Here is a 26827-nt window from a genome sequence, read left to right as displayed (position 1 = left end):
CTGGTGGTAGCTTGTAGTTTAATTGCTAGTGGTTTGGTGGCCAAAAAGAAACGACGTCATCTTGCATTAAACTTTGAAGGAGAACCTATCTTCCTAACTGATGTCTAACTGAATGAACCCCTAAGTGCACTATGAGAACAAGTGGCCATGCTTCCGGTACCTAAAATTCCGTCTTTGATTTCTGAAAACTCACAGGTACTTGCACAAAATGTTACATAAGCAAATCAAGATCACAGGATTGAAACACTCATGCATTTAAATCTCATCCGAAGAGTGATCTTGTACAGTTTTTTATCAAAGTCCAAAGTTCCAGACTTTTCACAAGGCCTAAATATATCCTAGGCGTTGTAGAAAAGTCTCTAACTTCCCATCGATCGGAAAGTAAACAACCGAACCTGCACGATCATATCGTTGAACGCTTCGTGTTCAAAAAGTATTCTCACGTTCCTGATTCCACTAGCTCGGTACGTCACCCATATCGGACATTACAGGCTGACCTCACGGTCACGCGGACTAGACGGAGGAACAACTCCTTTCCTATGGAAGAATAAGTAACTGGAAGCGGCTACTCGCTGGCTCGCACCGTCGGATCTCGGATAAGCAGGTCCAGGCAACTGTCACTAACTAACGGCTCCAAGGTTATCGTGCACAGTTCAAACCCATAGCTGCAGCAGGAGTTTCCGTCCTAACGTAGGGAAACACAGCTGGAGACCGCCGGTGGAGTTACGCCGGTTTGTTGCCGTATGCGATGTTTGTTATCTCCACCGTCGGGTCAGATGGTCCCGGATCGAAATGTATATTCCATGTTGTTGTCTGCGACGAACGTATCGAAGCGGGAAAGGTTGCATACCAGGCGTGGACAGTCAGTCTCGGTCCTCCATGCGGGGGGGGAGCGAAAGAACTTGTGGGATTTCCGTGTCTGGAAGTCATCGGTGCATCTAACACCAGGTAAATCCGGGGATCTCAGACTTTAAAAGTGCGCGTCTTGTTTGTAATCGAGTTTTTCAAGTACTCCATATCTGCACTTCATCGGATTCAGGAGGAAATGGAAGGTACGGGGAACAAGAAGGCCCATCCTAAAAGCATCCACCATGTGAACCGAAGTGGGTACCGTACGCAAACATCTGCATAAATCTGCGACGCGACTCGAGACGCGGGATTGCAAATGTTTCGCCAGACTGAACCCTTCGCTCTGCCCATCACGGATGCAAATGTATGTTCGATGGAGTGATTGAATGAAAATTCCCCAGCAAACACAGGGGTGATGGACCTCGTCACGAGCCTGTGCTTGGCTACAATGTGGCAGGGAAATGTATTCCTCAGTCTGCGCGCAGAGCTCCACTTCCGAACGGCTCTTACCTGAGGGGGAGGCGTAAGGAGAGTTCCATTCAAATATTTGACCATCTCCCATGGGATGGGTTAGGTTTGCTGGCTGGAATTTGGTAAACGAAGCATCCCAAAAAACGGCACACCGGGCGAGGACGAGAGTTCGTCGGCGAAAGTACACGACTCGGCGGCCAGAGAGACCCGATCGAAAGTATTCCATATCGTTGCGTAAGCGTCGCGACGTTCATCTCTCACCCGGACGGACGCGACCGACGGCCGTTCGCTTTCGGGGGCACACACCAGGTTGGTGGGGGGCAGGAAATGGGAGTGCGATTACGATTTCCAACAGAGCACCACGGTGCGTTTTTGGGCCCTCGGTGTGCCCTCCCCGAGCGAAGGTTATGCTTTTTTGTGTGTCGTGGCGTCATCGGCGCAGTCCTTCCTCTGCTTGTTCGACTTTTTATTTGTAATATCCGTGAGAGTCGATAAGCTCGGCCGAGATCGTCGCATCAAATTTTCGATCGTATCTCGCTCGTTCGTCGAATAAACCGGACGGACCTCGAACCTGATGCGATGTTTCGTTCGTTTGTGACTGAAGATAGTGTTACGCCTTTAAGACACGATTATCTGATCAAGTGATTGGAGCACTGGGATCAATGCAATACCTTGTCGTATCAGTTTGAACGAAGCGGAGGGTTCAATGAATGTTTCCGTTTGTTTAAAAACGACTTTTTCAGCAATCAGGTTTTTTGTTGTTTATAAAAACTCTGTTTACACAATCCACTTCCATCATCGAGAAACAAAAAATGGAATATAATAACCAGTATTACACCGATTCTTTCATAAATTGTAATGCTTGCCAGAGATAATCTAAGTAAATCAGCATTCTGACTGCTTCTTGAAACTAGTAATATGTTAAATAATATGTAAATTGATGAACTTTGCTTACTTCTAAAGCAAACCTGTTTAACACTAGAATACATTGATTTGGAAACTTGTCCGAATGCTTTCAGGGGGTCATTTTTACCACTCCAACTTCACTATTTTTGAAGATTTTTCAAATCCGTAAACTGTTACTTTTTGGTATATTTGTTGCCTATCTTTTGGTTTTTCTAATTTTTTATGTACCACTTCATCATTCCGCTAGCTCGATGTAAAGCAAAAACGGTCGAAATTGAGTTCTAAAAAGCATTCTAGGGACAGTGAAGTAGATTCTCGGAATTGGTCGAACAGAAAAATCCGGAATTTTTGTTTTAGATATAGCTTTGGATTTTAAGAAAAGGCTTTTTTTTGTAAAAATATTCAGCCGTTTTCGAGTTGTTAAAATCGAAAACTGCGTTGGGGTCAAAATGACCACTATTTAGATTTTAGTGTTAACTTTTCCATTCGTTCGATTAAACAAACATTTTCCGATAAAAACTAGCAAAAACTAGCCCTATTTTATAAAGTTTACGATAGCTTTGAAGTTGTATCAACTTCGTCCTGTAGATAAAACTTATGATTAAACTTATAATGCACTTTTGTAAGAATGTTAATGTATGCAATTAATGTAGTTTTAATCCTACTGAAAAAGATTAAAATTAAACTACTTATTCCCAATAGATTTCTTTGGAATGAAGCAGGAAAAAATAATTGAGAAACATTTCTTCCGCCGTAATCTGAGAAATTACCCCAAATAAACGATGAGAACCATTCTCAGTCATTTAGGAAAACCACAGTTAGTAAGACAAACACAAACTGCATATTGTAACGATGTCCCAAATAAAATCATTTCCGCGCAGTGTTTTCACCAGCAACGAATGTGGTCAACGGGTTCTGCTACGGAATAATTTGTTTCCTTTCCTGTCCCCGTGCCGTTCGTTTCGGGTAGAATTAATCTTCACCTTCACCGGCGCCTTCCACAGACAGCCCACCAGCCCACCCAATGGAACCATCTTGTACCCCTTTCATTTTCCCTCGGTGCAGCCGTAACCAACCCCGGGCAGCAGGCCCACCGGCCCTTTTGCAAAACCACCCAAGGTCCACTCCGGAGCGTGATGAGCGAAGAAAAGCGGTGGAATGTACAAGGAGAAAGGTTGGCGAAAGAAGGGAGAGAGAGAGGGGTATCCGTAAGCCCTTAAAAAATATGAACGTGACCGGCTGCGGTGTGCTCCCTTTTCTTCCTCCCCCTCCCCTCCAGCTCGCTGCGAACCCGATGTTCCCGGTCATGCCGAACAAATACCCTACCGTTAGCCATCGGGAGGGCGCGATTATGCGCGATCACACAGACGATCGAAGGGCAACGATGGGTAGGAAGGGGGGCTGGCGGCTGACGCAGCATAACAACAACAACAACGCCGCAGAGGTCGGACCGACGCTGGAGAGCTAACGGTGATTTCGGGCGCGTGAGTCGTGCACGAAGGTTGCGACGGTTCCAACTCTGGCGGCCCCGGAAGACGCGAACCCTGGACACCTTCAACCGACCTCAAGGGGTGGGCAGGAGAGAGGGAGAGGGAGCTAAATCATTGGCACCGGAGAAACTAAACCAACAGCAAAAAAAATCATCATAATTTCATCCGGATTTACGGCACGAACAAAAAAGGGGTGTTAAGAATATTTGCATTTTTTGAGACGTCTTCCGCGAGAACTTAACTAAAGAACGGCCAACGCGAGAATATTCGATAAAAACATCAATAATCTTGCAAAACATAAATTTTAATCGATTAAAACTGTCGATTCGCATCGGAAAGCTAGGGTCCCCGATCGGTAACAAAAACATTAACTAAAAAAACCAATGCGGCAAAAAGGTAAAAATTCTGATACCGAAGGCATTCATTCTTTCCGCGTCACGTGGGAAAATTAACCTTCTTTTTTTTCGACCCTGTCGCGTCCGTTAGCGACTCTACCTAACGGGACAACACCCCGCTTTTACCATGAGAATATGAAGAGATTTGGTTTTGTTCTTTCATAAACCAAGAAGAGGGGCAGGGGGTTGGGCGAAGTGTGCGGAACACCTTCTTCCGGAAATCTTAATAAACCATCCACCGACAGCGGTAGCGAGACCTTTCTCCGGTCACAAAAAGCTGGAAAGACGCGAAGACATAAAACCAAGAACATGATAACAGAAGATGATTTCGCACCATAAAAAAAGCACAACAAACAACAAAAGACCAAAACAACACGAAGATTAATGAGTCGATCGGTGATAAAATGCAGGGCGAACCCGAGAGCGAGGAAGATGTTCAAGGTGACGCCATTTTCGATGCGAGGCCGTTTCTAGTTGAAACCAAAGATAGAAAGAAGTGAAATAATCGGGATAGGGAGATCGGGGAATGGTCACGGTAATTGGGTGGGGAAAGCGTGACGGTCGATTCTTCCCGCTATCGATCGCTATCGATAAACCTTCAAGCCCGCCCCGGCTGGATACGAAGATATAAATCAAACCCGAAATATTCTAACGGCTCTCGAGAATGGAGTTCGCGGGAAGGTCGAGATGAGTTGACACTTCCGCTGGCAGAAAATGGCAAACGAGCTGCCGGAGAAGGTTGAGATAGTGATCGGCAAATTTTTCACCACATTTCACCTGTTGCGATTTGTTCGCATTGTTGTGCTTCCTTATTTATCGCCGAATTATCTCATTTCGTGCAGAGATGACACAATTTTGGGTAGATTTCGCAACTTTCCTAATGAAGGAAGATCCTATCGAAATTCTTGGTTCGAAGCAGCTCCTATTAGTTTTTTTCTTTGTCTCTACTAATCAGGCAAACATGTTTTGTTTAAAAAATGTCTCTTCGTGCATTAATTAGGATATTTACAAATTTCTTCAATTTTATATAACGAAGTTTTGAAGAAATCAGAAAGTTTAGATGATTTCGATGATAAATGAAATCAGATAAACGTACATAAAATGAGAATCTCACAACGATAAGATGATTTAGAGTCCGTAATATAAGCAGTTAAAAAGAAAGCTCACGATATGAGAAAGGATTTTATTTTGAAGTATTTACGTTCGTGTTAGAGCAAGGGCGTTTTCGCATAAAGGTCGCACACTCCTGGGGCGACGGAAAAAATCCCATAAATAGGCGCCGTCCTTAAGCCCCTTAAGCACGTAAAACAAATTTAATAAAACCACATACCAACGCGTGCTGCAAAAGGTGTGATTTAATTCGTAATTGCACTCGGAGGACTCCGGGGATAAATATTGTAGCAAGAAAGGGGAGGAGGGTGCACATCCACATCGGAACGACTATTTTACTGGTGCGAGGAAAAAATATTACGGTTTAATTATCCATCGTTAACCGTCGGGTTTGTCGGTACTGTAGACGCCGCCCCCGTGTCGATGTACGTACCGGGAACTTCACCTTGTAGACATCTTGCCGGTTGTCTCTGCGTGCAATTGTCAACCGCCAATTATCTTTACAAGCGCCAAGATGAGCCTGTTTTGAATTGTATTAACCTTTAATTATAATTGCGATCGAAACACGGCGTGGGTTTCGCCAGGACGGTAGGACGTTTTGCATTGCAATTCAAACTAGTAACAACAAATTGAAACATGACATACTGACAAGGATATTTAAAAAGGCTCTTGAAGTTGATTTTTGTAAAATGTAACATCTATCCCAATCTTATTTAATAAGGGATCCAATTCATTTGATCACAAAAATTAACTTCTGTAATCATTTCATACGATTTTCAACATTGTAATGTGAAATAGAGTAATCTTACACAAAAATTAGTTCAGTATTTGAAAAGGGCAATACAAACGTTAATAGTTAAACAATAAAAGTTCCTATATACATCTGTAGCACAAACCCCTGTCATGTACAACTGAAGTATACCATAAAGTTGTGCAAATGGTGTTTGCAGCCAATCCCAAAAAACAACCCTCAAACGTGTTATCAGTCAATTAGCATTTACCGATCGATTTCGTAGGTGTTTTCTTCCGGCGATGAAACAAAAACACACAACGATACTGCTCATACTTATCAATATTTACTCGCACCGGAAGTTGTTAATGCACAGACAGCTGGATGTTCGGACCAAAACGTGGAAAAAACTACATGATTTCGTGGGTGGGAGGTTTTTGCAAAGCACACCTTAAGTGTTTGATTTCGTCTCGCTACGAACCTGTTCCGAGCGATTATTAGTGTTCAAAACAACTAATCTTACATCCAGTTAAACAACACACACACACAAACGTTCAGGGTAGCTACAGCCATACAAGTGCCAACCAAGTGCACCATTCGGCGGGCAAAACGTTTACCACTTTCCGCCTCCAATCGTTCCCCTCCCCCGCTGGGGAAAAGATTATGCTGCTGCAGCAAGCATCGAACCCCAAACCGAAGCTTTCAATACTCAAGCAGGCAGGTTTAACACCAGCATCGAGATGAAAACAGAAGAAGGCAGTGGTAAAAAATACAACCAGAAAGGGAAAGAGAGAGAGGGGTAGTAAGAAACACGGCCACAGTCGCGAGCTCGTTTTACGCATCGTCAAAACGACCTTGTGGTTGGCAGCCTCCGCTCCTACCAAACCTCATCCCCATCACTCGTGGAAATTTGTTTTCCCCCCAACACAATTCTTTGAGGTAGGAAAAGAGTGTTGCACAATGGGTTGGTAATCAACTAAATGGTAAACAGGATTATTTTACTATATTGTTTAACGTATTGAAGCTAAATTTATGTTTTGTTTAAAAACTATAGTTTTTCATTAGCTAGTTTTCTATTTTTTTAATCATTAGAAAGCTTTTTATTCTACGCCACGGTTTGGCTTAACGTATTTATTATGTTTCTTTACGAAAGACTGATGATATGCTGTTTTCATGGGAAACAGTTTGAGAATAAATAAACGTGTAAACTGTTCCCAATTTTTATGATCAAGATTTGACCATTTCGCATTTCGACCACAACTTAGTGTTAGTATTTTTCCAAGCCTTAGATCAAAGTTTCCTTCCTTTCCCATCGGAGCGCGCACGATCTCAGCACCGCAGCAGCGCACGCAAAAGACGAACGGTATCTTTGCGGGACTATGCAATACGCAAACAGCTTGCGTACAGCATAGCGTAGCAGACGCAGCATCGCAGCAACATCAGGGCGGCTTGGCAACGCAACGCAAATCCAGCGCGCAAGAGGGAGTGTGATCATCATTAGGGGCGAAATTCCGGAACCGCGCTCTCGAGCGCTGGCCGACCCAACAACAACAACACGCCCGGACACGACCAACAACACCGGCTGCAGACGCACCACCGCCACGGGGAACAGCTACTCCTCAGCGCGCTCGGCGCTTGACTTGCCGGCTGATTGTCGTAATTATCGAATTTGGAAAATTGAGAGTTCAACCCTTCCGCGCGAAAGGCGGTGGGGAAGGCGAGGGAGGGAAGGAAGAAAAACCCTTACCTTACCCCAAGGAGATGCTGCTTTCCTATGGGAATATAGGAGGCATTGAGGGAGGGGGGGACTTTGCCCTGTTTCTTCTCGTTTTCATTTTAGTGTTTGGATCGCGTTGTGAAAAACCACAGCCCGGTGGTGCACGGCTGGTTCCAGGAACTAACTCGTTTGCACCAAGCCGCCGTGGCATGTTTGGGATGATAAACCGGGAGAAAAGAGATAGTGGTGATGGTGGTGCAGTTATGCCACCCGAGCACAGGTGCATTGACCCCGAGATCGCTACTCCACGCAAAGTCAGTGGAAGAAGGCTTCACCTTATCTTTTCGGCGATAGAAGTTATGCTTTTTATCGAGAAGCTTTTCCGGGAACATCTTATACCGTATCACACAGTTTTTTTTTTTTTGTAAGTTTCATTATTTTCTCCGATATGAAATCCAAAAAGTATGTTACTTTTAAAACGAGTAAACATATTTACCTTCCCAGAATTACAAGCAACCTTTTTATGTGTATGAAAAATTGTCCTCCCGTACTCTTTGGTTGTAAAATTTTTTTTTTTAAATGTCGCTTTCCTACTAACAACCATTTGTATCAGAGATCTACATAAATCGTAACATAAAATCAACATTATTTAATACCCGAAACCATACTATTTTGAACCTATTAAACAGAACAAATCTAAAAAAGTTAGCAAATCAAACAGTACCTGTTTTAAATTACAAATTAGACAATTTGGCCATTTTATTACAATAAACAATTTTGTCTTGCAATCTAGAGTGGGAAAGCCGCCCTAAATGAGCAACGAAACGAGCATTAATCATAGCCTAACTAGCAAAAGCCAAAATGTGCCCAAATTTAGCCAACACCGCAGCAAAAAAAAAACATGGGCCAACATAAGCAATAAATAAATAAAACAGTAATGATGTAACCGATGGGAAAATTTACCACAAGGAAGGCGGAGGAAGCAGAGACTTGCCTCTAATCAGAGCGCAATGCTTTGCTTGCTTGCCATGCCATTCGGTGGCAATTTTCCTCTTGTTCAATCTGTTTGTTCGCTTTTCTTTTATTCGCTCACGATCGTTCAACCAGCTGGTACCAATTTTTATAGCTGTTTTTAGTAACCGGCAACAAGCGTCTTCGGAACTGAACCGAATGGATGTGGTTCTGGGTTTGTTCTTTCCAAGATTTAGTTGTCGGTTGAAAGAAAAAAAAAGAAATAAAGCCAAGCATAGGAAAAACTCCAGAACTGGCGGCTGAAGAGAGAGAAAGTTCCCTGAACCGAGGATTTTAAACAGGAAGAGCTGGGCCCCCAACCGATCGCATGGTCTTAATTTACAGACCAATTCCACAAGCGGCAGCAACGAAGTCCATTTCACAACACCGTAACACGATCAAATGGCCGGCATGCCGGCAGGCCGTAATCTCGCGTCCGTCCGTCCGATGGTTTCGCGAAACAAACAAAAAAAGAAAAGAAAAAACACACTCTCAGTGAGTGGGATGGTTTCGAGTTCGGGCGCGCAACAACCCAAACTGAATTCGTCCCAACCTTGAAACAATTCGGTCCACAAGTTCTTCGGCCCCGCACGAGAGGGTTAAACGGTAGCGAAAACTGGTGACGAACGCTGAGAAGGGAAGGGCTGTGGTTTTTTCTTGATACAAGCGCGGGACGCCTTTTATCGGGCAGCAAAAATTCTGGCGAAAGAAGAAAATCCAGGTTCAACGCACCCGGGGCGGGGAGGGAACAACACCGCGGCGGACACGGTGGCTGAGAGAGTTGCGACGGTGATTTTGATCGAGCCGGTTCCGGCCGCGGGGTTCGTTCCTGTTGCCACCGTCGATGTCTCTTCTCGGCGTCGGTCGATGTTGTTCTCGCCAGTGACCGACCGCGAGGCTATCTTGCTCCCTTGCCAACCGCGCGCGCTGGAAGGCAAAAGCAAAACTAAATTCAGCACAAGAAAAGGAAAAGCTCGCACACACAAACACACACGTACACCGAAAGTCCGGTGGAAACGGGCCAACGGACGTAAGGCAAGGCGAAAGAAATGTTTTCACGGACGAATCCGGTTGGTCTGCACTTTGTGTGTCGTTTTTTTTTTGTGGATTGGAATGAGTTTGGTTTTTGCAAACCTAAAATCATGTTGCAACCCCTGAAGGGAAGACCTTTTTCTTGACATTGCTTTTTTGTGGCATAAAAGAACTCAATCGATGACTAATCGCCATGTTTTTAGAAGAAAAGAAGATTTTCTAATAACGTTAATGTTTTTAGAAAACCATTTAATGACACGAAATGGAAACTTTATTTCGATTTTACTTGAGTATTGGGCCATATCTGCCGTTGGAGAACAAGAGCTAGAGTTCTGGGCTAGAAATCGCAACAGACGATCTCCGGTAGGCGTAGGTAGCAACTTCCCCCCTACCCTCTCAGAGGTGGGAGAGGACATCTGTAATTCGCGCCCACACACGCAGTGACGACGGTTTCCTGTTTCTTTTTTCTCTTAACTTAACTTAACTAAAACGTGTTTGCACAAAATCGTAAATCGAGGTACAAAAAAAAGAAGCGAGACGAACTCGTGAAACAAAACCTCCGGGAGCTAAGCCGACGCACTGGAGGAGTTAAGCCGCCGGGACCATCGACGTCATTATTAGTCTATCATTATCGCGATCCTTGATTGACAGATGAAGTGGCAGCGCGATAATGTTGCCGACCGGTTGGACCAGAAATTTTTAGCGGACTTTTGCAGGGCGGATTGCCACGTGAACGAGTGTGCAAGGGGCGGGGATTCGATCCCAATAGCAACTACCCACCCCAAAACGGGCTTTTTAAGCAGTTTATCCGAGGGCCAGCAACGTTTCTGGACGAATTGTTGCGGTTGCTGAATACGGTGACTGCAAGCAATGACAACGATACGCGCCAAGAACAGAAGCCTTAGAAATATTCAAGGTGATTCAAGATTCATTTTGATGCGAATTCGAAACCGTTCCGAACCTCTTGATGTCTTACATTTAAATCAATAAGAAAATGAAAAATTTCAGTGAACTTCTTGGGAACTTTTAACTAAATTCAACCTTGAAACTGACCAACGCAACAGGCAACACAAATTTGCAAAACTATTCTTCTACAATCGGCATAATTCGATGCCGCCTTCGTAACTCGAAGTAATTTATGCTTCTACCATTGCTTTGCATTTGTACACGACCCGTGATAAAGCATCATTAATAATGTCCACGATCATTAGTGCTGGCAATGGGAAACCCGATTCAATAAATTATGACCGTCGGCCACGAGATCATTCTTAACGATCGACAGGCGGACGGACAGTTACAGATGACGGCGATGATGACGAAGATGAAAAGGATGCGTCCAGTTTCCATGGCAACCTCGCTGGGAAGGTCAGAATCGTCAAAGAACTGCAGTCAATTTGCATGATCCTACCCCAACGCGCGGGTTGTTGTTGGACAGAAAAAGGGGTTTCATTTCAACCATCAATTATTAAATGGGATATAACGGTTTTGTGGCAATGAATGCGCAAAACGTGCGGTCAAGAATTTGAGAAATGCATTTGCAAAACGTACTTTGCAATCGACTATGATGACCTTGGCATCGCATGCTTTGTTACGCCCTTGTTCGGGATGTAAATGAAGAAAAGTATTGCGTAATTTACTCGAGTTCTTCGAATTGATTGCTTAATGGAAGGAAATCGGGATGATAAACACTTACCAGATTCGATTTTCGCTCGCTTCTTTTCTGCGAAGTACCGGCACACCACTGTATTCCTTTTATTAGCTTCACAGCAAAAGGCGATGATATTACGGGCGTAAGAGTAAATTCTTCTTTGACGCTAAGAATTCGAAACTTAACCCTTTTGATTTCGGTTCGAAGGCACTGGCAGTTGTATTTGATGGTAATTTTATGTAGCTTCCGTTAAAACGATTCACTTTATACTTGTTCACACTTCACATGGACACCAATGCCTACTGTTACTACTGTTAATCCTTGCCGGTCACTTTGAAAACTTTTTTGACGAACAAATCTTTGTAGCGCACATGGGAGCACAAGGATGATGAAATTTCTTTTCTTATGCAATACACAGGCAAGCCTAGAATCAAACTATTACTCACTCTCTCTCCTTCGGGCACTGCTATGATGATTAATTGTCGTAAAAAAACCAAACTTATCAGCAACGCCGTTTGATCGCACTTCTTTTGCGTATCTTTTTCGCATTCGTATCGTCAAATTCTCCTCCTGCTGCGCTGGATCCAATCCATGGTTGGAAAAAATATAACAAAAATCAACACAACGCACGCCGTTTAACACCGGATCGCAGAAATGGCGAAGTAGTTTGCACTGCCCAGCGAAGGCGGCTGTGGCCAACTGTTGCACTGGTTTATTTTTATTTGTTAATCTTGACCGCTGCTCTCACTTGAAGCCCCGTGGGGGCTACGAAAGCTCCCCGTTCGCAAAAGCAAACCAATTTAACCACGGACTCTTTCCAGCGGGCAATCAGCGGCAATGAACGGATTGGCGATGGAACATGCTTCGCACTACAGTCTCGTTCGAAAGCACAAGTGAAACTGCGACTACACGATCTTTCGCGGGATGTGCACCTCAGCGATCAACGTAGGGTTGCTCCTGAGACGTCCAACGCAGTGCGCTGCCGAAACAAAACTGATGCACGAACTAGTGTTGGCAGAATGGGGATACATAAAACCTGAAGATCCGATCCCTAGACGAATTCTAAAGATTTGATTCGTTTGGGATTTGAATAAGATTTGATTCAATGTGACTCACTTCAGATACGAGGTGAGTCGAATAAGACATGTAATGTGATTGATTATTATTTAATCAAAACGAACACTGGATTAGAATGGATTGGACATGTTGGATTGAGTTGTTGTATTGAAAATGTTGACATGATTATTGACATGTTGGATTGAGAGTGGCAATGAATGTGAATAGGACCTGATTTACATTTATATTTGATTTTATTGGTTTACATCATCTCACGATTGTTTGATGGATTGGGATTCGGATTTATGGGTTCATTTACCTACCACTAGAACGAAGCTGCAGCACAGCTTGGCATCAACAAGCTTCAAAAACCTTGGTCAAAATTTGAAATATTGAGAGAAATAGCTCGTTTGAAAATAAATTTTTAGTGCCTTGGCTTATTTTAAATGCCTTTGGGTCTCTTAAATGAAGGGTCTTTTGACGGTATGTCTCTTCAATTTTTAGTTTTAGAAATAAAGGCGAAAATGAGACCCCGGTCTTCACTCTGCATTAATTATCTTGGCCAATCGGCTCATACATGACACATGTCATATTGATATTTGCTGCCAACTTTCAAAAACTTTGGAGGGAAAACAACCAACCGCGGGACGACCATCGTGCATTTTTCGTGCGGTCTATTTAATCCTTCTAATCATCTCCCGCGGCTGAATAACCGAACAAATTACACAATGGATCCAAACGACGCGTCTCTCACCTGTGCGGTCAACATCGAGTGGAACAATTCGCAAGGTACAACGATGCGTAAGTTCGCCAACAAACAAGCGACGCTACGACTAACCCGCAACGCGTTGAAGGAAATGTTCCTCGAAATCACCGCTGAAAAGCATCATCCGATGCAGTTGAAACTCCGGAGCTTCACCGTGCATTCCAAGTTCATGGTCGAAGGAAAAGCGAGCGTCAAATTTAACGACGAAAAGTGCACTTTGTTCCTTTCAAACGCCCCACCCGGTCCGCTTGCTCAGTTTTTGAAGGTAATTTACGTCAAGGTAACAAACGGAAATGGTGGCAACGGCGGGGCACCGCCAAGCAAGGAGGAACTATTGAAAAAGTCCCGCGCGAAGATGTTGGCCGGAAAACCGATCAACCAGTTTGATGATATCAGTCCCGTTACGACAAATGAACTGGTGAAGGCCCGAAAGCTTGCGCTCGGCACAGGCTCGGTAACGACACCGTCGCCACCATTAAAGCGCAAACGATTATCGGGCGACTCTGCAAACGATCGTCCGGCGGCAAAGAAACTGTATTCTTCGTACGAAGATAGCTCCGCAGAAATGACCGAACAGAAACTCAATGAACAGCAGAAACGTATCCTTGACGCGTGTCAAACGGGTCGAAGCGTCTTCTTCACCGGTTCCGCGGGTACGGGCAAGAGTTTCCTGCTAAGAAAGATCATTGCCACCCTACCACCCGATGGAACGGTAGCTACGGCTTCTACCGGAGTGGCCGCATGTTTGATCGGGGGTACGACACTGCATTCGTTCGCCGGAATTGGGAGCGGCGAGGCAGCGTTGCAGAACTGCTTCGAGAAAGCGTCCCGTGCGAACACGGCCCAGATATGGCGTAAGTGTAAAAGACTGATTATAGATGAAATTTCGATGGTGGACGCAGATTTCTTCGAGGTAAGTCGAGCTATCCAGTTGTTATTGGACTTTTTTCTAATAGATTTGTTTTGTGCCGTTCTATTCGTTCTAGAAAATCGAAGCCGTTGCACGGTATATTCGCAAAAACGACAAACCCTTCGGGGGCATCCAGCTGATACTGTGTGGTGATTTCTTCCAGCTTCCTCCCGTCGATCGCCAAGAAAACCGTCCAAAGCCGGGTCAGTACTCGCAGGATAACGACGTCGGTCCTCGGGTTCGTTTCTGCTTTGAGTCGAAAGTGTGGCAAGAGTGCATCCAGGCTTCGTACGAGCTAACGATAGTCCATCGACAGAAAGACCAAGAGTTTGTTGGCATTCTCAACAGCATCCGTATTGGACGCGTTACGAACGAAATAACGGCGCGACTGCAAAAAACGGCCTCACAGCGCATCGAAACCGAGGGCATTCTGGCCACGCAGCTCTGTTCCCACACCAGCGAAGTGGACGCGATCAACCGGGCCAAGCTGGAGGCGATCCAGAGCGAGGCGAAAACGTTCGAGGCCAAGGACAGCGATCCGTACAGCGCGAAGCAGCTCGACCAAGCGGTGCAGGCACCCGCCAAGCTGACGCTGAAAATAGGCGCCCAGGTGATGCTGCTGAAGAACTACAACATTGCCGAGGGTCTGGTAAATGGCGCCCGGGGGGTTGTGATGAATTTTGTCCAGGGACTACCACTAGTCAAATTCAAGCGCCGCGAACTAGTCGTACGCAGCGAGAAGTGGTCGGTTAAGACGGCCTCCGGTATGGTGCTTACACGTACGCAGCTTCCCCTGAAGCTGGCCTGGGCGTTTTCCATCCACAAATCGCAAGGCCTCACCTTGGACTGCGTTGAACTCTCACTGGCGAAAGTTTTCGAAGCCGGGCAGGCGTACGTGGCGCTCAGCCGGGCCCAAAGTCTCGACAGTATCAGGGTGCTGGACTTCGATCTGAAGCAAGTCTGGGCAAACCCCAAAGTGCTCGAGTACTATCGGAACTTGCGGAGACAGATCGCCAACGAAAATCTTATGATGCCGGTCGCCGTGAAACCGAAAGCTGGCCAGAAGGGTCCGAATCTTAAAAAATCTCTATCGGCAATGGGATTATCGAAGGCGGTCATGAGCAAACCTCTTATGACGATCAAGTGATAATGCGGTAGCATTTATTATTCTCATTTAGTGGCAATCTTTCCCTCGAAAATCTAATACTATTAAGTTCAATCACCTTTTCATATTCATTTCTGATAACTGCCCTGGATAAGTGATACGCGCAGGCCGGATGGATGTGAATTATCCTCAGAGTATTCTAGTGTACGGCTCGTTTAATAGATCAAATTGTTAGGCATTAAGTTGACACCACTAAAACTAGGACTATATTTGAGTGCTTTTTTGTCATTAAACTGAGTACGTAAATAACAGATAAAATAAATGAATGTAATAATATACTCATACAAACAACTTATTTCAATTTTTTTTTGTTTTGTTTATTCATATTGTTTTTTTCCTAGTAGAATTATCGTCACACTATGCGAGAAGTGGGCTAATGGCTAGGAAATGCTAAAAACACTAACCATTGATAATTTTCTTATTTTTTATAATTTTTTTGCTCTAACCCGGCTTTTATAGTTGAAACTAGCTTAGGAAATTACTAAAAAATTTCTATTTCAGCCGTTTTTTAATTGTGGACAAGGTGTTTATAGCAGTGTACTCTGCTAACCTTGGTCGTAATTGAATATTTTGCTCATTCAGGCAACACTGCTGTCAGTTCCGATCCGTGATCACACTGGTCGTCCCGTTTTGTTGTGCGCACAGTCGCACCCTTCTTTTTCTCGCGCACTAGAGCAACCGTTCGCGCCTGCTAACCACTAGTGGTGGGGAAACTGAATTCCTACAGGGATTCGAATCTTTCGATTCAAATCCATTCTGAGACAAAATTACGCGTCTTGCAAAGACCTTTCAATTGAGGGGTCATTTGAAGAAATCGTTCAAGGAACTAACAAGTTATGCGAGAATTGGATTTTTTAACCTAAATTGCCAATCGACCTGATTTACCTTTTCGCCCTCTCGGGCGAACACATTCCCACCTGTGGTTTTTATCAAAAACAAGAAAGTACGGAAACATCTACCTTCAGCACAAGTACGCGTCTTAAAAAGACCATTCATTTAAGGGGTCAATCGTGAAAATCGGTTTAAAGAATCAATAGTTATTAACAAATAGGCAGATTTTGGCTTTTCAGTAATCGAGGTTTATCAACCTTGTTCCTGGTAGACTGCTGTCTCTTTTCCACACAATTAGTTTTGTCAAAAACTTGAAAGTTTGGATGGATCTATTGTTGTACAAAGTTGTTTATTTTGAAAAGACCTTTCATTTGAGGGGTCACATGTGCAAATCGGTTAAGCGATCATGAAGTTATTAACAAATTTGTTATTTCAGCAGAAAATACGAACCAAGGTATTTGTACCTTCGTCCCATTCAAATGTTTATTTCGTAAAGCTCATTTCGAGATGGAATCTTTGTTGTATGAAGTTGTTTGCCTTCACAAGACCTTTCATTTGAGAGGTCAATTGTGAAAATCGGTTCAGAAACTAACAAGTTATGCGAGATTTGGCAATTTTAGACACTGCATCCAGCGGAAACAACGACGGCCAGTTACTCTGGGTTAAATGTAGCTATCTACTCTACGGCCAGTTACTCTGGGTTAAATGTAGCTATCTAACCGACTCATAGGTACCCTGGGTAAATTGTAGCTAACGTCTCGACGCATAGGTTCACCGGCAATAATTATGCAGTATATGAAAAATAGTCAACCGGGATATATGTTTGATGTGCAAACGATGTTTTAGGAAATCAAATATTCTGAATTTTTTAAATATTGAGCAATATATTAGTAACGAAAGTACCTGCTTGGTAATATTTTGAGTAACTAGTTAGTATTTTTATTATCGATACCTAGCAACAGTAGCTAGTTATACAGTTACAGCTCCCTTCAGTTCACTACTGCGGCAGTTGTTGCGAATCCACGGCGGAGTGCAGACATGTTTTGCTAGTCCAGTGGACACAAGCGTGACGGTTCTGCAAAGACAGCACGGTAGAGAGAGAGAGAGTGAGAGTGGGAGCGAGAGAGCGAGCTAGTAAACGTGAGTGCAAATGAGAAGGCGCTACGCGAGCGCGTGCGTACGTGTGTGCGTTTGTGTGCGACGTGCATCGTCGCCAGAACAGCAGAAGCAGCAGCAGCAGCAGCAGCAGAACGAAATCCGCGAGGCGCCGCGCACCGTGTTCCCGTGTGGAAGTTTGGCGCAGCGTGCGTGTCTCGTGTGTGTCTCGCCTTGTTTGAGTCCTGGGCGCGGGGTTGTGGGACGTTTTTTCACAGCACAAGCAGACGTGCGAATAAGAAAGCGACGGCGGCTGCGGCGGTGGCAGCAAGAAGAAGCTAAGAAAAATACACACCGAAGCGCACCTAAACACCAAATAGATGGCACACTGTTTGGCAAGAGTGCACGAGATGGAAAAGTGACGGTGTGTGTCTTGAGTGTCTCGCGGATCGAAACAAGATGAGCCGCAAACCAGAGCAAAGCACACTAGAGGCCACGAAAAATGAAACGACGGTCCTCTATCCATTTTTTGGTTTGTTGCAACCTGCGGGAAATCCACGAAAAATTCCCGTTTTTGCAGCACCGTGAAATACGACGATAGACTGGGAAAATAGGATGAATACCAGAATTTCCTCGTGTATCGATTGCAGCAATCAAGGTTTCCACGTTTCCCGTGGAAACACTGGTGACGTTTTTCCAGGCAATCACACACAAACGTGCAAACACCACCCCACGGTGGGTGGAAAATTGGGGGTACGCAAGGGTTTGGTCGGTTCTAGACACCTGTGCTGGGGAAAATATGACCAACTTGCTCCATTTTTAGAGCAAACATGGTCCATTTCGGCCACAGCTTCTTCTCGGGGTTCATTTTCGGTAGCAAAAAAGTCCATCCGAAAAAATTAAACCATTGTAAGACGCGGGTCAACAACACCAGGCCACTCCACATGTAAAATATATAAGAGCAGAGCTTCAGTTCGGTCGGTCGGTCTGTCGCGAGACTCGGCAATCGTGTGCCTTTTGGATGCCCGTAAGGCGGCGGCTCAACTAAGGCAACAACAACAGCAACAACCGCCCTTGCGAGCTCGCGGCTCTCGTCGACACAAACCAATCAAAGTCGCCTAGTCACCGTAGTGTGTACATCATCTCAAAGTAGTAGGCGCGCAACGACGTTAACGATGAAGACGATGGCGACGACGAACATCAGAGCACGCTTTCCCTGGGTACCCCAGAAGTGTGTAGTGTCGCCAGCAGCCAGCAGCCCGCGGGACGAAACGCAAACCCGGGGCAAGTCGAAACAACACAGGGAAAAAGAAAACAAACAGAAGAAACAAAAGACCAATAGGAGAGCTCCAAGACGAAGAACAAGAAGGAAGAAAACAAGAGCAGAAGAGTTGGATGCCGCGTGCGTGTTTCGCTGGGAAAACTCGCGCTTCACACCGGGCAGCGCACATCCAAATCCATCCGTCCGAAAACGCGCTCGCTTGCGAAAAGGGAAAATAAGAAGGGTCCGCAACACCTCCAAGGGGTCGGAAGCAAGAGGGTGGTGTGGTGGTGGTGGCCGGGTTCGTCCGCAGGAAACGGAAAGACGTCGGGCGGCGCAGCAGCGAGCGAATGCGAAGCGCAGCAGCGGGAGAAAGAAGATCGCGTTTGCCAAAAATGTTTCTTCGCGTCACCCGTCTGCTCTTGCACCACGCTCCCGTGTCGTCCCGAACCGTTGCCTCTGGCGTGTGGTGCGCGGGTCTGCATCTGCTTACAAGCCCCCCCCGTCACACTCCGTGTCCACCCAGCCACCCTCTGTGCTGTCAAGGAAGAGTGCATGTCAGTAGGAAAGAGAACGTCCGGTCGGGACGAGACATACCTTTCCTCTGGTTTGAAGAGACCGCGAGAGCGCGAGACCGTTGTTTGTGTGAGCGTTGGAGCGAGGTAGCGAGAGAGAAAAAGAGAAGGCCAATAGTGCTCGAGTCCACCGGATTGTATGTGGCAGTAGAAGTGAGGAGGGTGAGAGAGAGAGTGGAGGCTGCTGCTGGGTGTGAGACGACAGGTTGTGTTGTGCCACCCCGCCGTCGTCTCGTCAACCGTTCAACCCGGTGCTTCGCGAGCAAGAGAGCACGAAAGAGACTCTCTCTTTCCTTTTCTCACTTTATTTGGCAAACGACTGTGGAGCACGGTGTGGTTGGGCGCTACGGGTGACGAGGGGGAGGGTCAGGCAGTCACAGACAGACCGATTCCCGACCCGCGCGAGACAGTCCCGCGCAGCGGATGACAGACAGACAGTGACGGCGAGACGACGGTGTTTGTGCATACGGTGGTACACCATTGTAATAAACCTCAAGTTGCGTAAGTGCGCGCTGCCCTCCCTCCGCCTCCCGGGCCCCTCGGGTTTGCCCTTTACATCCGCGGTTTATTGTGAGATGAATTGCGCGCGCGACATTCTCCGCTATTGTGCTGGTTGGGAGGTTGTTGGCTGGCTTATCAGGGTTTTTTTCATGTTGTTGTTAACGTGTGCCGGCCACCACCGCCACCACCTTCCCTTCCAAAAGGTGTGCTATCGCGCACCCGCGTCGGAACTTTGTCTCGTTCAATCTGACAATATCGCAGCAACTCGCAGATGTATGACGACAATTCATCTACCAAGAAGGTTGTTGGATGATACGCCCAAGTACACCTGTGTCTTCGGTACATCGTTCAACATTCGTGTGGTAATGAATTGCAGCTGAACTTGGTCCAGTTCGGGTTTTCCGCTGTATCCTGTACAGGGATCAAAGCACTTGATGGTGATGATGATTATAGTAAACATTGTATCTGAGTTTACTCAGTAGTGAAGTAGCAGAAATGTGTTTGATGAAGCGACTTCCGTCGTGAACAAACGTGCGCATTGCTCAAAAGTACTGCAAATAAAACTGGTTACCCGCTGCTGCAAAAGTGATGTCAATGTTTCACCCTATGCCATTGATGTTTGTGCCCCACTAACAGAGCACTCTAGTACGCTAACTCTCAGCGAGATGGAATGCTACCTTCAAATTCCTCCACAATGAAGGGATTCAGACTTCATCATCGGGGTCGCTGCCGAGACCGCCAATCAACGAGGTTCGGTTCGTCGCATTGGCGATGGCGGACGATCCTGTTCCACTACTACTCTGCGCTGATACTCCTCTGATTGGCCGGTGGGGTTCCATTTGCAACCATGTGGTAAAATGGTGGCCGAGTTGATAAGGATCAGCAAAAACCGTCTACTAAGGGAAAATCCGACGGGGTGGTTCGACGCATTATCATATTCAGGGCAAGGGACTAGTAGTGGGGGTTAAATAGTTGTAAATATACAATAATGCAATGGTAGGCACTTTATGGGTTCCTAACAGGTCATCAACAAACATTTTTTAAAGTTTTTTAGTTGGAACGGCCATCAACAAACTTTGAAAATATACACATGCATGAGGATTGACTTTCCACGCACGCAATGGAAAAAAAGTCTAGTAAGCCCTTGATGGGGAGGTAACACCAAATATGATTGGTATGCCAAAGACGAAGATATAAACCCGAATAAAATTAAAAGGGCTGTGAAACTGTGAAATCCAAAGCGAGGGTTCACTAAAGCTGACGTTTCAAAAAGTCCTGATTAAAGTAACCACAGGAATGAAGCCTACTACAATGTTACGGCTGGTGCGTCAGTTGGATCCGGTAAAATTAGTGCGCTGCCTAACGCTCGCTAACGCGCGTAACGTGCGTCTGGTGTGCGGTCCGCTTTCCTCGGGGTCCGTGGACATCCTTTGCAAAGTGGAAGGAAAACCCGCACACCGTCCGAGCCACGCAGCAAAGTTCAAAAATAAAACCTGGTTTGCTGCTGCATACGGTGGAACGCTAAAGGAAGGGCGTTGCGGGGGAAAAGTGTGTGCGGTTGTCGTCGACGTTGTTGCTGCTGCTGTGTTGCTGTGTTGTTATTTTTCGCCTCTCTTCTCGGTGGTTTTTGCTCGGAAGGACGCATTCGCCAGAAGATGGCTGCTGCGTACATGCATCACCTACGGTTCGGGTCATTTCATCTTTTTCACGTACTTTTTTTTTGCATTTTTCGCAGGAAACGGTGCGCGAAGCGGACGATAGAGCGAGGAAAAGAGAGAGAGAGAAATAGAGCAGGGTGTACGAAGCGGAAAAGCGAAGGTAGTGCGACGCGAGTGCGCGACGTGTACGGGTACGTGTGTGTGTGTGCGCCGCGAGTGTTTGCTTTCCTCCCCCCAAGCGGGCGGGCGGGCGGGCGGTCTGGCCGGCCGAGGAGTGTGTGGAAAATTTGCCGAGCGAAGGAGGCGGCGGTAGAGTGCGAGAAGGGGTAGCGCGAATTAAAAGAAGAGGAGAAAAGTGAGAAATAAAAATTAGAAAAAGTATCGAAGAAAAAGTAAAATTTCGGTCGAAAATGGTACCGTACGACGGAGACGCCACGGTGGCGCAGGTGTCGGTGGTGGTGGAAAAGGTGGCTATGACGACGACGACGGCGGTGTCGGCGACGCCGGTTGCGGTACCGGTGCGACGGTGGTGAAAGAAAAAGGGTTTGCCCAGAAGAGATCGGATCGAAAACGAAGTGGAAGTGGTTGACGCAGAAGGGGGTTGCGGAAGTGAAGGAAGCAAACCAGGGCTCGCGAAAAGTGTGTGCGCGCGCGCTTTTATGTGTGTGTGTGTGTGTGCGTGTGTGTATATTTGTGTGGCTAATGAAAAATTAAAGATGGCTCGCCAAAATTGTTCGCCACTCGCCACCGTCGTCGTGGTCCTCCGTTGCGCCCTGCTGCTGCCACTGCTCCACCGGCCGAGCTGATGATGATGATGATGATGATGGAGCGATGAGATATGAGAGATGCGCGGATGCGATGAGATGCTGTGAATGTTCTTCTCACGCCGTTGTTTGCAGTGAGTCCGCGGTGCACGCGCTGGTGAGCAGAAGATAAGCGTGAGAAGAGAAAAAAAACCGGGAAGAAGACGACGTCGCGAGCGAACGTGTGCGAAAGTGAGAAAATAGTTCCGTAACGTTGCGTGAAACGTCTCACCGGGCTCGGAAAAGTGGTGAGGAGGAAGCGAAGGATCAAGGGGGAAATTATCCCTAATACGGTCGGTTCCGTCCGCTGAAAAAGAATTGATATTTTCTAATGGAGGAGTGAGTACGTGAATGAGCAGTGAGTGCGTGTGACGACGGATCAGAATCGCAGCATCCATAGAGTTCGTCCTCTCGAACAGCACAGCAGTTCACAAGCAGTTGGAACGTATCGTGTGCACGTCAAAGACGTCACCAGTAGTAAACATGTCGGAAACGTATGTACCGCCGCACGTCATCTCGGTGCTGAAGACGTACCAGGACACGGCGCCCAAGAGTCTGCACGGGCCGGGTCTGTCCCTCGTGCACCCGAGCAAGGCCGGCTCGATCGTTGTGCGTTCGGACACACCGGAGCACCATGTACCGGCCCATCTACACCTTCACCACAGTACCGGCGGCCATTACGGTGGCGGTCGGGGAGGTGGTGGCGGTGGTGGTAGCGGTACGTCAGTGGATGACGAACAACCGCAGCGGCTAACGACCACGATCGTGCCACCGGTGCCGATCATGACCACACCCGATCCCGACTGTGGCATCGTGCAGATGACCATACTGGAGGGGAAGCGCATCGGTTGCTTCCTGCTCGGTGGCGAAATGCGCCTCTGCCTGCCGCAGATCTTCAATCACATCCTGGAGAAGTTCTCCCTCGAGCAGATCAACGTCAGCATCCAGGAGCTGATGATCTACCTGTACAACTGCACCGACCAGCAGCTGCAGGAGTTCAAGCGCGCCCGCATCATCCCGGAAACGGCCAAAACGTGCGGGTTGATCACGCGCACCAACGCGGAACGGCTCTGCAGTGCGCTGCTGCACAAGCAGTTCGAGCACCGCACGCGGACCGCACTGAAGATGGGCGGATCGGGGGGACACTCGGCGTTCCGCGTGTACCATCGGTGCTTCGGCAAGTGCGAGGGCATCTTCACGCCGGAGCTGTACGGTGCGGGCGATGAGCCGGCGTGCATCGAGTGCTGCAAGTGCAGCGGCATGTTCACGCCGCAGGAGTTCGTGTGCCATCAGCACGAACCGCAGGAGATTCGCACCTGTCACTGGGGGTTCAACTCGAGCAACTGGGCGTTGTACATCCACGTGGACGAGGGCGAGAAGAACCGGGAGGAGTACGCCAAGCTGCTGGAGAACATCTGGGCGAAGGAGCGCGACATGGAGCCGGACCAGGAATGCGACCAGGAGCTCTATTACGCGCGACAAAAGGTAGGCAAGTCCCTTATCTGGAATTAAGGACCTACGTCGGTTCCTTCCTTCAAAAAGTAGAATTTATGAATGCAATTTATTGCCCTGGATAAAACATTATATTTCCACAATTTAATCCGGCGGGGTGTTAGGATAACCACATCAGGCTGATACTCCTCGGCTACTTCGAGCTGCTAGATGAAGGCATGATTATTATCAGTACGCACGCTCCGTCTACGTCGTGTCTCGTCGCCACTATGACGCAAATCGTCCCCGTCGAAGGCTGTGTACTGCGAATTGCGTACCGTTAGATGATAAGAGCGGCAGAGTGCGAGTGGCTAAAGTAAATACGTAATTGCTCAGCCGCTAATCAGTTTGGCAGAAAAGGGTAGTTATCTTATCGTTAGCATATGTGCGCTTATGCACAAATATGTAATTACGCTCAGTTTTGCTACACCAACTCTCCCTCATGAATGGCGGATGGTTATAACCATCGGGTGCGCACCAACGCCCGCCCCAGGGAGGATGATGGGGTGTTTGATGACGGAGTTCAAGTGTGCAACTTGATTTGACGACACTTAGGAGGTGGGTATAATGAAACCGCAGATTGAGCAAACGGTTTCGAAGAACACCCTTTCCACTCGGCCAAGAAGGAAAGTTCGTCACAATAGTACTTCCGCCTTCTTCTCCAGCAGCGAGAGGAAAGTGACTAAAGTCGAACAAATGCATCAGACATCAATCTTCCAAATTCTAACCCCAACGTGACAAACGGTGTTGAGGGTGTTTAAGAAACACTTTCGTAATTGCAGCAAAGATTTTTCACATTTCGATTGAGACAAACACACGCCTTCGGCGTTTCGAAATTTCGGTGAGTCCCCGTACTCAATTCCCAGCGTGTCACTCATGCTTTCAAGTGACATCCACTTTAATTTTTGTAAGAGGTTCCTTCAATGAAGACCGATGAATTTTATGTCTTACGTAAGGCCTCTTGTGAATCTTTTTGAGATGTCACATTTTTTTGTCTGATCTTTAGTAAAATACTTTTTTCCTTCGAATTGGTTTTCTTGCATTGTGCAAATTGTAATCGATAAAAAATAGTCATGGATCCTTCCTCGTTTCCCTTGGTAGGTGCCTTTTTCTCTTTGTGTTTCGCACCCGTTCCTCAAGAGTTCTAGTTCAGTTTTGTCGTCGAAGAACCATGTTTGGATTTATTTTGCTAGAACAGAACCGTAGCTTAGCGTCCCTGTAAGTGCTCAAACTTCCGGTACTGGCTGACGTTATTTAGTCTTACTGTGATGTCAGCCTCTTGTATGAAGTGTCGTCATCCTGCCGATAGCCGGGCAATGAAATTGTATCATCTCATTTGGACGGCACAACATTTGTTTGAACATTATATTCAAAAAGTGTGTTATTATTTTTATCTGTTTTTGCCAAGCTCTTCCACAAAAAAAACTACAAAAATATTTTATGTAAAAGCGACACTTCTTCTTGCTTATTTCTATATTTATCATTAGTATATAATTGGATTAGGCCTATTAAAAGTCGAACGAGCACCCCCTCTGAACTGATATCGCAAGCTTGTCGCTAAGCTTTTTCCTCAAATGTACGTGCCCCCTTTCTCCAGTAAGATTAACAGACCCTTCCTAACTTTGCAGCTGCAACCCAATCTAAGACGGAAACAGCTGGGGGCGATTAAATTTTCGCTAACTCTGCCAGGCACAATTATTACGCACTGTCCGATTTTATCAAGCAAACCTAGCCGAAAATACGCGGCATTTTCGTTCCGAACCAGACAAGGCTCAACCTTGATGGCGCACAGCTGCTTCAGGATGGAATCGTGAAAAGGTTTTTTTGTACAACAATGAGATTAAATTGTTGGCCTTACTTCGTCTAGTGTTCTGTACTACTTCGATAACATCTTCGGGGGTTTTGTCCTGGCGTTTGGTGGCATATTTTTAGTCTCGCTTATAACTTCTTCTTGACCAACCATAAGAAGATTATTTTAAGAATGTTCTTAGTCATTTCCATGGGTTCATTACAAGTTTTGTTTTACGTTGCCCTCTACAATGTTGCTTATATTACGTTTGAAACTGTCCAGTTATCGAGTTAGCCAGCCGACATAACCCAGCCAGACGGGGCTTATCGCGGACCAAAATGTTCGTCTTGAAGCGACGGAACCTGAAGCGTCCGTGGTTGCGTTCACAAACCTTACCGTTATCAATGCGGGAGTAATTTGCCGATTACGGGGCGCGGATACGCGCAAATATTTTTGCAAACTGTTGACTCATGACGCCGGAGAGTGATAGAGAGAGGACACGTAGGAGGAAAACGTGAAGAAACCTAGACAGACGACGCCCGTTGCATGTTGTTTGTTTGGTAAAAGTCCGTACGGTTTGTTGATTGAATGGTCAGACCGAGCGGTATGTTGGTGAAAGGCAGCTTGCACTGCTTGCTTTTTCACTCGTAATGTAGATTCGTTACGTGATGTTCTCCCTAGCGGAGAAGAATATTCTTCTAATCGTTCGTCTTGGTCATACTGCTGTCTTCTTTTAGGACTTTATATTTACTCTGTATAAAGTTTGCTATTTGTTTTTCTCCGTAACCTATTTTTCTATGTTTTTATCATAGTAACATTTTGCTTAAAACTCACTATGTGTTAAGTAGAGTTCGCCCTAATGGTTTCACTTAGTTAATTCATTTTTCCTTTGGAGTTAATTCGCTTTTCCTGCATTTGGCGTTGCATTTCCATCGTCTGTGATTGCAATGTTGCACAAATTTCGCCAACGGAAACTTAATGCAAATAAACACCATTCTAACGCGCCAATTCAGTTCGTGAATGATTCGACGTGACATTTGGCGGAGAAGGTAGTTTCCACTTTCCGGGGGATGTTATTTTCCTCAGTAGAGTGCTGATCAAATCCCACTCCCGTGCAAACGTTGAATGAAGTGTGTCGCTAGACCAACAAATACGATCGTCATGTTGGTTTTTGATGAAATAAACACGGGTCGGAATATAGTCTTACGAGAGTTCTTTCGAATGCACTCAGGTATGCGAATTTGTATTTATCTAATTTTTGAAGCCGGACGTTCGTGGTGGCCTTTTTTGCCCCCTTTTTTCCGATAAATAATCAGGTGGTGCAATAAAGTCGGTGCAAAAAAGAGGAATACTTTAAAAATCAAAGGTTTTGATGGATCGTCGGAGGGATGATGTTTTTTTTGTTTGCGAGACGGCGAACATCGTGGCAAATAATAATTTTAACAAATAAACCGCAGAAAATTGATTTATTGCCCCGCGGCCCTCAGGGTCGTCTATCATCGAAGCACACGTACACACACATCCACCCAAGCCCAAAGGGGGTTGCAATCGATGTGGCCAAACGGTG

At 46.1% G+C, this 26827-nt stretch overlaps 2 protein-coding genes across 2 annotated transcripts; both read left to right on the top strand.

The window, feature by feature from the left end:
- Positions 1-13050: 13050 nt before the first annotated feature.
- Positions 13051-15445, top strand: LOC131283333 (ATP-dependent DNA helicase PIF1). The gene is made up of 2 exons (XM_058312763.1): positions 13051-14094; positions 14168-15445. Exons 1-2 carry the CDS (start codon positions 13144-13146, stop codon positions 15236-15238), a joined length of 2022 nt encoding a protein of 673 aa, XP_058168746.1. The 5' UTR covers positions 13051-13143; the 3' UTR covers positions 15239-15445.
- A 6861-nt stretch (positions 15446-22306) lies between these two features.
- Positions 22307-23492, top strand: LOC131294206 (ski-like protein). Its single transcript, XM_058322255.1, has one exon. The coding sequence runs from the start codon at positions 22464-22466 to the stop codon at positions 23490-23492; it is 1029 nt and encodes a 342-aa protein (XP_058178238.1). The 5' UTR covers positions 22307-22463.
- The last annotated feature ends 3335 nt before the right edge of the window (positions 23493-26827 follow it).

Source organism: Anopheles ziemanni, chromosome 2, assembly GCF_943734765.1.
Source record: "Anopheles ziemanni chromosome 2, idAnoZiCoDA_A2_x.2, whole genome shotgun sequence".
NCBI classification, from domain to species: domain Eukaryota; kingdom Metazoa; phylum Arthropoda; class Insecta; order Diptera; family Culicidae; genus Anopheles; species Anopheles ziemanni.
This window is presented reverse-complemented; position numbering and strand designations above follow the sequence as displayed.